Raw genomic sequence first — 14,812 nt, forward strand, 5'->3', positions numbered from 1 at the left:
GGCCGTTGACGGCATGATGAGGGCGATGCCGGTGGCGCAGAGCGTTGTGCCGCAAGAGGTGGCGGCGTGGGAGCGGCAAGAGCTTGAGGGATTGTATTTGTCTGAATCCTCTGCAGCTCTACTGCTGCAAGAATTTTGAGCCACTCCCCTCAAATCATCTTGCTTGGCAGTTGCATGCGCTCCTTTGTTTTAGATGTCTCCTTGTTAAGTGAAATGGAAAATATTCTATTACATGATTTCTTATTTGAACTTGAATGAATTGGCCGTATATGATGTTTGCACAATGATGGGTATCAAATCTCAAGAACCACCTATCATCTTAGTAAAATTATATGCAAACAGTCAAATCCACTATAGGAAGGAAAAGGAAAATTTTCCACAGCAATTAGGTTGTAGAAGAATCTCCCATGGCCTGCTCATTTTCTTGTATACTTCACCAAGTCAACACCCTTTTTTTGATGAATAGTCTACGTGTACATCTATAAAATACAATGCTTCACTTATAGGAGTTCCAAACTCGATCACATTTTCTTAAACATTCTACTTTTTTCGCTTCAATCAACAACTGTTCAGCAGGAAAAATTTATATCCCAGCAAATGCACCACAAACCCTTTTCCTTCTGTACTGCGCAATCAACGAGAAGATTTACAGAGTGAAAATCTGATAAGCCTCACTAACATTGTACAACTTGTGGAGCCCAATCAGACACCCCAGAATACAAATGGTGAAAAATAAAAGCTACATAGTTGACTTTGTTTATTATCTCTGACATTTGAAGGGGCTGGAGCAGTTCTCGAGGAACACACAAACAAAAACATCGGAAGGCAGTCTCATTTTGGCGTGTATATGAAGTAGCCACTTGATAAGATTATGACATTTCTTACTTAGGGACAAGTGAGCATCTCCATGGAAGCAATCTGATAATGTCATCTGTTACTTCCTTCAAGGAATGCCTTCCTAGCAGCATTGTTTCGCTTTTGTCAAAAATTGTGGACCAGGATGTCCTCAATTTCTCATTGCAGCAAATCCAAAAGAGGCGGTTTCTCTGATGAAGCTTTAGCTTGAGCAGGCCGTGATGATTTTGATATCCCAGATAGCCCTTGGTTTCTACCTCGCCCTCTCCCAATAGCAGCAGTTGGAGGTGGGGCAATTCTAGGAGTAGGCTGCCCAGCATTTGTTGAGGCAATTATAGGTCCAAGGTCAGTTGCCTTCCCACCAAACTGACCTCCAATTAAACTGTTGGCACTGGAGTACAAATTCCCAAAACTTGAAGCTGAGTTACCATGACTTAGCTGGCCCATGGGATTAAAACCTAGACCACTTGAATTTTGTGTCTTTGGAATCAAGCTCCCCTGATGAGGATTTGATTGTCCAATCATATTGTTAGTGCTACCAAATCCTGTGCCGCCCATGTTTGAACCTGAAATTCCGTAACTGTGAATTGGCTTGGCCCCAGACCCTAAGCTGCTTGCGGAATTACCTGGCTTGGGTGGCCAGTTGGCAAAAGGGTCTAATTCATCAAATCCACTTCCAGAATCTCCTCCAGAGTTTTGCTCATCACTAACAGCTAACTGTGCACCGAGGCCACTAGATGCACTTCGAGGAGGCCACTCAACATCGACAGGAGTACAGGAAGTAGAAGTTTGCTGACCGGAGAAAGACTTGATCGATTGCGAAGATGTCACTGTGACTGAGGCAGGCTGCGAAACTGGTAATGACGGCTTTGGTTGTATGTTGGACTCCACAGCAAGAGAAGCGGTGGCACTTCTCTTTGTAGTTGGACCCCAATCTTCATCCCAAGCTAGGGTGCTCTTCGCTGAGGAGATCTGCTCATTTGGTCTTTGCAGTGATTCAGAATGAAAACCATTGGTTACTGAAGGTGAAACTCTGACTTCAGGGATTCCAGAGTCGGTAACAGTCACACCTCGTTTTTCTTCAATCTTTCTGTAAGAATGGATAAGCCAGTTAGATTGTTTAGACTCATGAATTTGAAGGATGTAGCATTACTAGATCTATGTTACCTCAGGATATCCTTGACAAAGAGCATATACTTGGCAAATTGCTGAACATTCAGCTGCTGAGCAGTAAGAAGTGGGAAGAGAAGGGGGAGTACATTCTCTGCAGCAAACTCCACACCATGCTGAAGAAAATAAAAGAGTTGGAGTCCTACTTCGTTAAATGCAACAAAATACTACAGACCGTAAAGAAAACAAATAAATTAATAATTAATAATTCAAGTTGTTGGACCAAAATAAAGGTAGAAGCAATGTTTCAATACAAAAGTTTGCAGTAACTACCTGCTTATAAATTGAATTTGCAACTCCCAAAGTACACATAAGAGTAGGTGCAGAGTGGTCCACAGCAGTGCACCGCTGAAGAGTTTGCAAAATGTCTGATGTAGCATGTTTATCAAGTGATGGAACCAGATCGCCCAAGCAACGCAGTGCATTCACTCGCACCTGATTTTTACAGAATAAGCATAACATATATTTCACTTCTCATTATTTTGGCTTGGGAAAGGATGCAAGATATACTAAAAACTCAGACAAAAATTATCCAAGAACCATGAGAAGACATCAGTTTACAGGCGTTACACAACACCCTACTTGTTCAACAACTCAGGTATGCTAAAGGCATTGTTGTTCTAATTAAAAAATGAAAGATTAAACGATAAAAACAAACAGCACCATTATGGAATCAAAGCAAAATACAAACTGATGAAGTCTGCACTATAGTTAGAGCAACTAAGATAGAAAAAGCAAATTTCACAAAGGAACTCTACATACTGCAGCCACTGTAGTCTTTAAAGCCAATCCATGAGCACGGGGCAAGATAGCCTGCTTCACTAGCTACAAGAAAAGAAAGTTCAGCACATTAAATGGTCTATAAAAGATATGGATCACATGCTGCAACACAAGTACCAATAAATGATACCAAATCATATATGCCATCATATAGAATTGACATCAACAAGAATAAAATATTTCATATGAAAAGAATCATTAATTATTTCCAGCAGCACTATAATTATCTCAATAGAAAGAACGGACCTTAGGAAAGTTCAAGCATGAGAGAGGATGGTGATAACTGATCATTTATATTTATACAGAAATATCTTTAAAAAAAGGTGACAGGGTGATAAAAGCTTTGACAGATGCAAAAATGTATCCTCCTGTAAATCACATTCCATGACATCTGCTAAAATATTATATGGTTATAGGTGTAACATAGTCCCCGTAAGTTATTACTGTATCCCTACTCACATGAGGGGATTACCTGCATATCAAGTTGCCTCGCAAGAGGGACAGTTCTTCGAAGAACCTCCTCTTGTATACGAGGATCCGTATCATCATAAGCGCGAACAAGCATTGGAAGAACATGTGATATCAAGTGCTCTTGAGTAGCCTGCAAGAAACACAAAACCCACAAGAGCAGTCAAGAAACGAGGACAATAAGATGCTTATTTATATCAACAAGTTGACACAGGATTCAGACTTATTCAACAAAGTTAATAAAGTATATTACTTGAGATATCAAGGTTATCTGGCTAAATGATTCTAATGATTAGAGATGGCAGCCAAAGAGGTAATAAAATAATAATACAGTACTATCTTATATAGCTATAAAAATCATTATGTCACAACATATAATATTATATCAATTCAAATGTATAAAGTAAAGATTGATATTTGTGTCTTATAATACGATTAGCAAAAATGGGAGCAGGAGAGGCCAGACGAATTTTGGTTGTTTCGATCAGTCAGCTGTGATAAGATACAATGTTATGGGAGCCTAACCAATTCATGATATTGGTTGTATTCCTACACTTCTCCATGAACTTCAAAATTCATATTACAAAATAAATGTAAGACCATACAAGCTGTCACTTTTTAATTCATGTAGCACCTTATAATAACACTTCAAAATCAAGAAGTTTCTCTTTGTACATAGCCTGATAGCCAAAGGCTATAAGACACTTTTCCATTCCAGTTACACGAGAATAAATTATTTGTTTATATGGAATGAAAAATCAGAACCAACATATGTATTTGCATTGAGATGATAAATTTCACTCCCAAGATTATTTAGATGATGAATATATCACTAAAACAAGAAAATCAACAGGAGTAAATGGAGGCAACAATCCAACAAAGAATTGGCTTTTAGTTGTCAGAAAAGCAAAGAAAAGCATTATACTGGTCAAACTCCGAAAGAAAAACGCTTTGATAGTTCTTGTGTGCAGTGAACGAGAATCTTTGATTACCTTGTGAATAATAAGATCAGCGTGCTTCACAAGCAAAAGAAGCGTTTCACCTGATGCTGAGGTTAAGACCGGAACAAGAGCAGGCAATGTTGAAAACTCAAAATCAGTTTTGTCCTGGAAGAAGGAAACAATTGCAGCCATTAATATATCAGCAAAATAGACAATACAGGGCTTTTCTGAAAAAGGTCTATAATATGATTAACACAGACAGAGAAAACAGCATTAGTGGCTACTTGATCACTGATTTCAACATCAGATTGGACGAAAAGAACTTGTACACCATCAATATCAAAGTGCAACGTAACAATAACAAAACACAGGGCCATCATTGTAAAGCAGAGGCTTAATTTCGAATGCCACAAAACACTAAACCAACTACTAGCAAAACAAAATGAAGAATTGATTGCAATTTCTTATTATCATGATAATATGCAAATGAAAAGAAGCATGTCTACCAAAGAGCTGGAAAAAAAAAATCGTAACCAAATTGCAAATTGAGTGAAGGCAATAATCTAGCTGAAATTTCTCAATTGGTCCAGAAACAATACAAAACAAAAGGAAAAAATCAGATTCCTTCCGTGTAAGAAGTAATTAGATCAAATAAAAGATTACAATTATAATGGGTCAAAGAGGAAACAAATTAGACATCCTAAACATTATTAAAGCTTGGATTCCTAAAACAGACGATTATAATTCTTCATGAATGGAACAATTTATCCAAAATAACTGAGTGTTTTCAGTGCCTACTCACAAGTAATTCAGTGCTACAAAAAAGAAAAGAAGGTAATGGACTTTTACTGCTGGAGCATAGCAAATTTATGTTCCTCATAAAACAAGTAACTGCCAACATCTAGAAGTTGGCAGAAGACAATTGTCACAATATTTCACTACTCTTCATGCTCTGATGAGAAGGAACAAAAGAATATACCTGAGACTCAGCAATAGTAAGAACCATGGGCAAAATCATTGGCTGCATGACAACATTTCTTAGCTCAGCACACAGAGGTGGAAGAACCTGTATAAAAAAAAAAAAGAAAAAGAAAAAAGCTTACTTGAATAGGAGCAAAAACACCGGCGAAATATGAAATATACACAAAAGTAATATGTTCAGACCTTATATCGCAATATACGAGAATCAAAATCTTTCCACATGTCTGATAGTGCCTTCAGAAATTCAGTTTTCTGCATATTATCCCTCTCCTAAAAGTGGTAAAAGTATGAAGTCAACAACCAAATACACATGTTCCAAAGTTTTGCTTTTATTGTTGGAATCCAAGTTAGAAGCATATAATCTAGTTTGAAAACAGAAACCATACAAGCATATGGTCCAAGAAGCGAAGAGCACGCAACCTAGTATCATCCCTGAAAAAGGAAGAACCTGCAACATAATTTACATATTATTGAGAAACCAACATGAATACATCAACAAGACAAATACATTGCTTTATTGACTTGCTCAAAGGCTTATCCTGAAAATGAATTATGAAGATAAATGATGATATAAGTAAGGGATCATAATGGTACAATCATTAAATGATAATAACTATGCAGAAAAACTAAAAGCATGTATATTGCAGTTGATGAATAGTTGAATACTGAGACTCGCCGCATAAAGGGCAACAAAGATTCATATCATTTTCATAATTGCATAAGTACAAATTTAGGACAATCAGATAGCACAAATATCCCCCTTATAAAGGTTCAGCAGAAGCCAAACTATATTTTGACTTTACTAATTTGAAAATTCAGATCATGGTTTATCATGTGATTATAGAGTCAAATTTGTTGTTCCACTTTGCACTTTTAGCAATCAGAAAATCCATCTGGAATGCATGTTTTAAAATTTCTTACAGGTGAATATATTATTTATCAGCCAAAAAATAAATTAGCATAATTTACAAACACTACTTTCACTCCACAGAGGAAAAAAGAAAGTGGCTAAAATCTACTCCATCACATCTTCTCATCCATCACTAAAATATCTATGTGATAAATAAGGTAAATATAATATCCAAAGTTCTCTAAGTAGATGGTTAGATCAGATAAAAATAAAACAACAGCAAGAAATGCTCATGAATGAAGTCCAAGCCAAAGTCACCAAATCAATCAAAATAACAGGGCACCAGTTTTAAGGCTTAAATAGTGCTCTTAGATGCCTGCGGATCCAGTACATTTTCAGAGAAATCCAAGTAGATGGTTACATCTGATAAAAGTACAGGCAGAGCAACCAATGCTCATGAATGAAGTCAAAGCCAAAGTCACTAAAATCAATCAAAAGAACAGGATGCCAGCTTTACTGTTTAAATAATGCTATTAGATGCCTGTAAATCCAGTACATCTTCAGAGAAATGCTATATCATGCATACCCGTGAAGTCCAAAGCACTTGGCCTTGTTGGTGCATCCATAGACAACATCCTTTGCAAGTCCATAGTCAACTCCGCAGGAATATTTGAGAAAGCTTCACTTGACAAGTATGTCAAGCTATTCATGTACTGTAAAAACGAAAAAACTAAATATCATAAGTTATAAAAGAAGAATAACCAAATACAAAGCTCCAATTCAGGATGCACAGACATGAAATGCAAACCTGCACAGAGTATCATAAAGTAGTTTTTATGTATAGATAGACAAGACTTTCATGCCACAACATACAAGGAAAGAAACAAGTAACAAGGCTCCACTTCAGGATGCACAGCACATAGAAATGCAAACCTGCAGAGTATCATATAGCAGTTTTTATGTATCCTAAGATAGACCAGACTTTCTTGCTATCCTAGAACAAATTAGCGGTACACCCCGCACATAAATGTAATATCCAGTAGTTGCTGGCTGGATTTATAGAATGAGCACTGTCAATCATTATTACATTTGCAGTACCTAATATTTATCATGATAAAAGCACTCCATATAAAATTATACAACCTCTATGTTTCGAATAATCAACAGCAAACAGAAGGGCTAAATATACACTGAGCTCATCTCTATTACTTTGCCTATCCTCTAAGGAACTTGCAAAGATATGTAATGGCTTCAACTACAAAGGGTTAGAGGACATATATTGCCATCTACTATAAAGTATAAACCCTAACCAGCAAAAGACTACTCATGCAGCTAGAGAGTGCTTAAAATTAACACGCCGAAGAGACAGGGAAAACAAGCAAGAGTAGAAGAATTAATAACTAATGCTGTCTGTTTGTGATGGCACCTGTTAAGTAGACAAGTGTATATCTCAAAAGAAGCTCATTTCGAAAGACATACCATTTTAACATTGTTATGACAATCCAAAAGAGGTTTGCGAGCAATCAGATGGTAGGCAAGACATCCGAAACTGAATATATCACTTGGATAACCAACTGTAGGAGCTCTGCTTCGAACTAATTCTGGAGCCGTATAATTAAGAGATGGCTGAAGTGGTAAGACAGCATCCTCAACATCATACTCCTACATATACAAAACCAGCAAATTAAGTATTACTAGCAATACATGCAGAATTAAATTAAAATACAGATACATGAACGTGGCAGCCTTGGATGCTTTACAAATAAAGATGGCTCTGTATAGTACGGATGGAGAAATAAAACCAATATAACAGACATACCCATTTGAATGTTGTGGTGCAATTTAACATTGAAACACCAAACACTAGTAACTGCAAATGGCGAGAAGACAATTTGATAACCATCAACTACTAACCGAATAATGAAATTCCTGTGTTGATGATAAACCACCTGAGGCTTGATCAATTGAGATTGCAAAACCAAACCCACCAAGTTTCCAAGCTCCACTTGACGTTATAAAAACTGACTGCACCAGAAAAAAAAAAACTGCCTATAAATGAAGAAAAATGAGGTTTTCTTGAAGGGAATTTGAGGGAATGTTTGTAAAAGCTATTTAATAAAACATAGGAACAACTTTCAGCATTAAAGAAGAGTTTATTTGATCCTCGGCAATAGAACATAGAGCATAAAATCACCAGTTGATCACAGATGCAGAGTGTGAGATAAACAAAAATGGCATACAAGCAGAGCATGCAGACATATATAGAAACAAGAACAATGAACGACAAGAGGACAATAAAAGCATAACTAAGAAGATGACATTAGTCCAACCAAGTGTGTGCATACATCTAAAATACACAAGAACTAAAATATTGGACGGGAGATATAACCTCAGGAGATATAGCTCGATGGACAAGACGAGCATTATTATGAAGAAAATCCAAGGTTTCTGCAATCTGAAGTAAGCCGTGTTTAACCTCCAAAAGCCCCATTGCCTGCCAAAGAAATAAATAAATTGTCTCACCACATAGCAGAAAGAAGACATATGGACTTCATAACTTAAGAAATGTCACAATTAAATTAAATTAAATTATGAAATGGGAACTCCCAGTGAGAACAGAACCGATAATTTACTGAAGCAATAATTGAACCAGTCAGAAGCAACAGAATGCATGAACTATCTTAATATGACAGGACTTCAAGATGCATAAATAGTACATCTAAATCCTTATCATCATCCTGGACAATATGTCAGATTGCATCTTAACAATGTCTTTCAAAGAAGAACAGGGCCCAAACAAACACAGGATTTCATAATATGTCATACTTATCATCCAACAGCTCAAACAGTAACTTGACATCCATTATTATTTACTACAAATGCTGGATTTATTCCAAGGGCCCAACCAATGTTTCTAAAACCAATACTACTATGTATGTATATATGTATGCCATCACTTATCCCAACCCATTTTTCAAGTGATTTCTTTCTTCTCTTAATCTTTTGTCCTACTAAATCAGCATGCAACAACAAACCCTCACATATTCAATCAAAGGAAAGAAAATGATCCAACATCATCTTCGCATGGGTACACTTGCACCCAATTTTGTCCTATAAAGTACTGAATTTCCACAAGCTCCAACAAGTAAGCACTTTACTCTTCTTGATCTAAACGAATTGCAAAAATTCATTTCATGACGCAATTCCAAATCTTCGAAAAGGGGAAAAGAAAAGAAGCATTGATCTTTGTAGATCAACAATCCTATCCCATCCCATCGCATGATCCAGTAATCAAACAAACTCGATCTAGATCAGAAGAGATCTTTGCTAAATACTGATAGCCAGATCTACACTAGAACATCAATCTCGAGGGACAAGAAGAATAGAAGAAGGCGACCTACCATTCCCTTGAGCTCCTTGGGCACCTTTGGGACGTTCTCGAGGCACCCGAGCGTATTCGCCACGGATGCAAAGAGCGGCTCCGTTACCATCGCCATCGCGTTCTTGCTCTCGTCGAGAGCCTGCACAACGTGGACGACCCCCGGGTGCCGGAGCCGCACGAGCCTCGCTGCGTCGGCGCGCACGAGGTCGAGGAAGGCGTCCTCCGCCGCCTTCGAGAGCCCCGCCCGCGCGCGCCCCTCCGCGAGCGCGCGCTTGTCTAGGACCCAGACGGAGACCAACGGGTACTGCGTACTCGGCGCCGACTGCCGCGGCCTCGCCGAGTACAACTTCCAGGCGAGGCCGGGGCCACCGGATCCGATCTGGTCGAGGAGGTCGTAGTCTTGGAGCGGGCGCGGTCCGGTCACCTCTTGTACGGTAGTTTGGACGGTTTTTTCGATCACCGCCGCGGTCTTCGCCAGGGCCTGGGTTAAAGTCTTCATGTTGAGCGCCATCGGCGGTCGGCGGTGGCGCTCACGGCACCGACACTGGCGTACGGTTCCTGGGATTCGTTCTCTTCGCTGTCAACGCGGCCCTCTCTCTCTCTCTCTATTGGGGTGAGGTAGGTGGATGCTTCTTAACGAAGGACACGAGGTTTTTAGTTGTTCTCACTAAAGGTAAACAATTAATTAATTGTGGGAAAGGGTGGGATAATTTATTATGCGACTTTAACTTTGGTTTGGATGACCAACGACTTGAGATGCGCCCTGCTGACTCGTTAGTCGTTGATTAATATTTTTACATTCACTCTATCATGTCCATTAAGGATTAGTGAAGCTTGTTGATCTATAATGTACGAGGGGTCATAATAACTTTATTTATCTATGATGCATGAAGAATAATTCTAACCTTTTTATGAGCGAATGAAAGATAGCAAAATGATAGAATCCAGGAAAAGATCTGATGCCAAGTTGATAGATCACCTTACTTATTAGGGAATACAAAGTTCTTAACAACTAGAGATACGAAGTTCCATACAATACTGACGCTTAGAACCCTCTAAAACTCTCCCAATGCATAGTCTAGAGAGCAGAATGCTCAACAGTTGTACATAATATCAGGACCTTCCTCAAAACGTAGAACAACTCCACTCCATATATTAATTGCTGGTTTGTCGCAATTCTGGGCGCACAAAGTCGGCATCTGCAGGCACTGATATATCAACAGTTGGTCGGAGTTCTGCACAGATTTCGATGGCGCTGTGGATTGGATCAGATAAGAAATTGCTGAGGAGGTCCTGATTGATCTGGGTGTTCTTGTCGACAGCCACAAATGCTTGTTGGGTGAGAATGTAATCGAAGCGTGGCGCCCACTTTCTTGATCCTAGGCGTGCAGTTGTGGAGCAATTGTCAACCATGAATGACACTCCGCGAGCGTGCATGAAAGGGTTCAAGGAATCCACTGACTCGATCACACTCTCGTTGATGATTTCGGAGTAAGAATGACCCTTCTTCCTTAGGACTTCAATCTGCATAACAGTTCATGAAAGAATGTTGTAAATGATTTCACTAATTCTACAATCAGCATGATAAGTCTCTAAAAGTTACGATTGGAGGAAAGAGATGTATACCTGAGCCATCATAAGTGCCACAAAAACTCCAGCAGTGAATGGATGCAACGGGCCTAAGTCACCTTCAGGTCGAACTGCCCGAACGCGCTCACCAACTTTCCACATACGTGTCTGATCAATCTTACCCATTGGAAAAGCAGGAAGACCTTCCTTCTCCTGTCAGGAGGAAACAAAATGTGAAAAAGGTTGACAAACAAATTTCATCTCCCTTGTTGCCAAAAAAAAAGGTTCTAAAAGAATAGACCTTGTGACATAAATTGCCTGAGCAACAGAACACTAATCTGGCCAAGCTGACACCACTAACCCAAAAGAATAAGGTTAATTGTAAGAGATTAGAAGCTCACATAAAATCGTCGACCAGCCAGCACAACACTGCGAATTTCACTTCCAGAGGCAACATCCTCGTAGCACTCATATAATATATCCATGCAAGGATAGAATGAGGCGCTATAAGCTGTGTTGAATTCCTTCTTCCCCTCCTCTGACAATGCATTATACACAGCCAGCATGCCCTGATAACAGTAAAGCCCTCCAGTGAGTGGATTCCACTTAAGACAATTTACAAACCTCGTCATTCGTTACCTTCGTTGAAATAGTTTTTGATATGATTCCTGTGATGCATTCCACTGTGTTTTTGTAAGCCAGCTCTTCACTCATTGCATTCTCAGTGTACCTTCTGAACAAGGCCTCCACAACTCCATGCACAGCACCAAGTAAAATGCCTGAATATGGAGGGAGACATTAGAAAGCTTCTCAAATATTACAGGCAACAAAGAGATTCAGGGAAATACGCTCACCCCGCTCCCCAAAAATGTCACTCTTGTACTCTTGCTCTAGAGTAGTAGCAAAAGTAAATGGAGATCCTAAACCAACTGACCATCCAAGAGCAACATCAGTAGCCCTACCATCAACATCCTGTAGACACAAATAAGAATACAAGCTAAAAATCACACCAGCAAACTTTCGAATCTTTTTCCACGTCTTTAAACCATCAGATATCTAAAGTAAACAAATTCACTCAAAGGGATACTTTGAGCACTTACTTGGTGAACAGCAAAACTGGAATTAATTCCAGCTCCATTAATTTCTTTACCCTGAACATACAGCCTTCTAACTGATGGACCCATTCCCTTAGGGCATACTGCAATCACACTGATGTTTTTGGGGAAATCAAGACCAAGGGACTGCAAATGTCCTAGTAGAAATCCGTGTGACAAGCCCAGAATGCTGTTTGGTTTCATGTGTGAGAATATCTTCTCATAGTTGTCTGCCTAAATAGAGCACAAAAATCATGAAACACAATTCAGATTACATGCTGCTGCAGGATAGAAGAGCTGATATGGCAAGAGCGTCTGATTGAAGAGCGGAAAGGCAAACAATGGATATGAAGCAAAAATCAGGATGTCAAATACACACGAATGAAGCCAAATAACTACATATTAGGAAACAACCAAAGCAGATTAGCTGATTTAGATCTAAGAAGCTTGTGCTAGCCTTCCACAATTCGTTTAAGTAGAAATGTCACCAGAAGAATAATCAGCTGACTACAAATATTTTTGACTGAGCAAGCAGGACTGACAGAACATAACAATAGCTTTCAACTTCTGATGTAACAATCAGTGCCACTAGATACTTAAGAATTTACATATAAGATGAATAAGAAGGAATTGACTTATAGCTTGTGAAAATTTATGCCGATATAACTCTCAATTTTATGAAAGGACCTCAATGAGTTCATCTTTATGATTCATTAATGAACTGCAATGACCAAAGTACAATATAATATTGAGAGAGAGAAAGTACGGTATTATCAATTACAACAGATACTTTCTATAGAACAACCAACCTGTGCAGCATCTGATATCAACAACAGTACAAGATCACTGCCTGAAATTGTCTCCCAGATATCACCCAATGTTCCAGTTTCTTCAGTGAATCCAGCACCACGTGCTTCCTCAAATGAGCGAGAACCTTTCCTAAGACCAATCTGCAAATGTGTACATCAGAAAGTAAGCATACTAAGATATTTATAAGTAAACAACTAAACACTTGAATTGTTCAATGAATCTATCAACCTATTAAATGGTAGTATAGGAAAGCAAAACATATCAAAGAAAAGTAGTACGTCTAAGCACATCCAATTAAAGTAGGAACAAATTGAGTCTACCATCTAACATCACAAATAAACACATAACATGGAGAAGCATTCACAGTAAGCATTTGTAAGACTTGTAATGCATAGTGAACAAGAAGCCTTACCTTAACCACGATATCTGACTTTGCAGCAGCAAGTGAATCCCTCAAATTCTGCGCTTGTGCAGGACCCTATGAGGAAACAAAAAGAAATTTGGGCATTACGCTACAAATAAGGTAGCCGTAGATGACCGAAGAAGTTTTGAAAATGTCACGGAAGAACGTAGCACTTAATTTGCCCAGAAAAGTCAAAGAACGATTCAGAATTACATAACTATCAGAAAATATAATTAATAGAGTACACATGTATGAAGAAGAATTAGGTTTTCCCTTATAAAAATTTTATAAAGAAAACTCTTAGAAGAAAGTAAGTGATGAGAAATACGCATGCACTTAACTTGAACCATAACAGGGCATGCTGACAAAAGAATAAAAAACGAACTTTGCTCACAAATTAAGCAAGAAAGTGTGAAAAAGAAGAGACAAAACGGCAAAAGGAAGAATCTTTCACCTGGGATCCCCATCCAATCACACCTATCTGCTTGATCCCCTTGAATGCGTCCGGCAATAAATGGAACAGATCTCTCCCACCTCTCACAATATACTAATAACCCAGAACAAAAAATCAAGAAAATATTAAGAAACACAAAAGGAGGATCAATAGTTACAGAAGGAATTAAAAAAAAAAAAAAAGGTATAAGAAGAGAAGAGGAAGACCTCCTCATTTCCAGCAAGAGTAATCTTCTCCTTCTTAAACACGGAGGTCTCGAAATCGAGAGAGAGCAACGGTTTGCTAATGGAGGGAACAGAGACCATCCGAGCACCGAGGGCGCCGCCGCCGCCTTCTCTCCGCCGCACCCCGACCACCGGCGACGCATCTCTGTAAGTCCGAGAAAGAATATGTCCCAGAGATCTGGACGAGGAGAACAAGAATCCCAAGCCAAAAGCTAGGGGTTTCGGCGCCGCGGGGTTTAGGGTTTTGGAGTGGAAGGCAATTGATGGCGTGGAGGATGTGGCGGCGGCCATTTGTGAGACGAGTGTGCGGAGGAAAGAGAGATCTTTGACGAGCTAACCCCTGGCTTTATTAGGGGGCAAAATTTGGAATGAGGTTATTGTTGGTCTTTACCTACGAACAGCGAACAACTAAATTAGTAAATTCTTGGCCGTTGATCTGTCTGATCCTCTTAAGTAGTATGTGTGCGCTGTTTACTTCGCATCAAGTGCCTGTGACTGCGGGACACGTCGTCGATTTTGTCTAACTCCCTGGGAAGCGGATTGTCTGCAGACCCGGATGCAGAAACCGACGTTTTGACGGGCTCGAATGGAGTTAGGCCTAGAAGACGGCCCAAAGGTCCAAAAGTTTCAATGTAACCCTTCCGTTAGTGTATCATTAGAAAAATTCGAGGAGTTAGTTTACCTGGCAGTCATATCAAATAAAATTAATCCAAAATAACCTAGATGCCCTCGTAACATTTATATGACTCTTTAATTAAAATAAATATATATATTAATATAATTTAATTTTTCTTAGAATATTAATATATAAAAGACCCTCAATTATCTTCC

General features: G+C 38.9%; 2 protein-coding genes across 2 annotated transcripts; both read right to left on the reverse strand.

Moving 5' to 3' along the window:
* Positions 1–474: 474 nt before the first annotated feature.
* Positions 475–10,071, reverse strand: LOC140773314 (SCY1-like protein 2 A). Its single transcript, XM_073115797.1, has 14 exons — positions 9,447–10,071; positions 8,435–8,539; positions 7,960–8,070; positions 7,525–7,707; positions 6,632–6,758; positions 5,582–5,643; positions 5,379–5,465; positions 5,194–5,280; positions 4,266–4,379; positions 3,278–3,406; positions 2,788–2,850; positions 2,299–2,460; positions 2,023–2,141; positions 475–1,945 (listed from the first exon to the last, which is right to left on the reverse strand). The coding sequence occupies exons 1-14, from the start codon at positions 9,936–9,938 to the stop codon at positions 1,015–1,017; spliced, it is 2,772 nt and encodes a 923-aa protein (XP_072971898.1). The 5' UTR covers positions 9,939–10,071; the 3' UTR covers positions 475–1,014.
* Positions 10,072–10,384: 313 nt separating this feature from the next.
* On the reverse strand, positions 10,385–14,309 carry LOC140773540 (ketol-acid reductoisomerase, chloroplastic-like). The gene is made up of 10 exons (XM_073116147.1): positions 13,964–14,309; positions 13,758–13,850; positions 13,313–13,378; positions 12,900–13,040; positions 12,097–12,324; positions 11,851–11,968; positions 11,636–11,775; positions 11,398–11,565; positions 11,054–11,209; positions 10,385–10,951 (listed from the first exon to the last, which is right to left on the reverse strand). Exons 1-10 carry the CDS (start codon positions 14,270–14,272, stop codon positions 10,583–10,585), a joined length of 1,788 nt encoding a protein of 595 aa, XP_072972248.1. The 5' UTR covers positions 14,273–14,309; the 3' UTR covers positions 10,385–10,582.
* Between the last annotated feature and the right edge of the window lie 503 nt (positions 14,310–14,812).

Source organism: Typha angustifolia, chromosome 13 (assembly GCF_048772165.1).
Source record: "Typha angustifolia cultivar Huaian chromosome 13, ASM4877216v1, whole genome shotgun sequence".
Lineage (NCBI taxonomy): Eukaryota > Viridiplantae > Streptophyta > Magnoliopsida > Poales > Typhaceae > Typha > Typha angustifolia.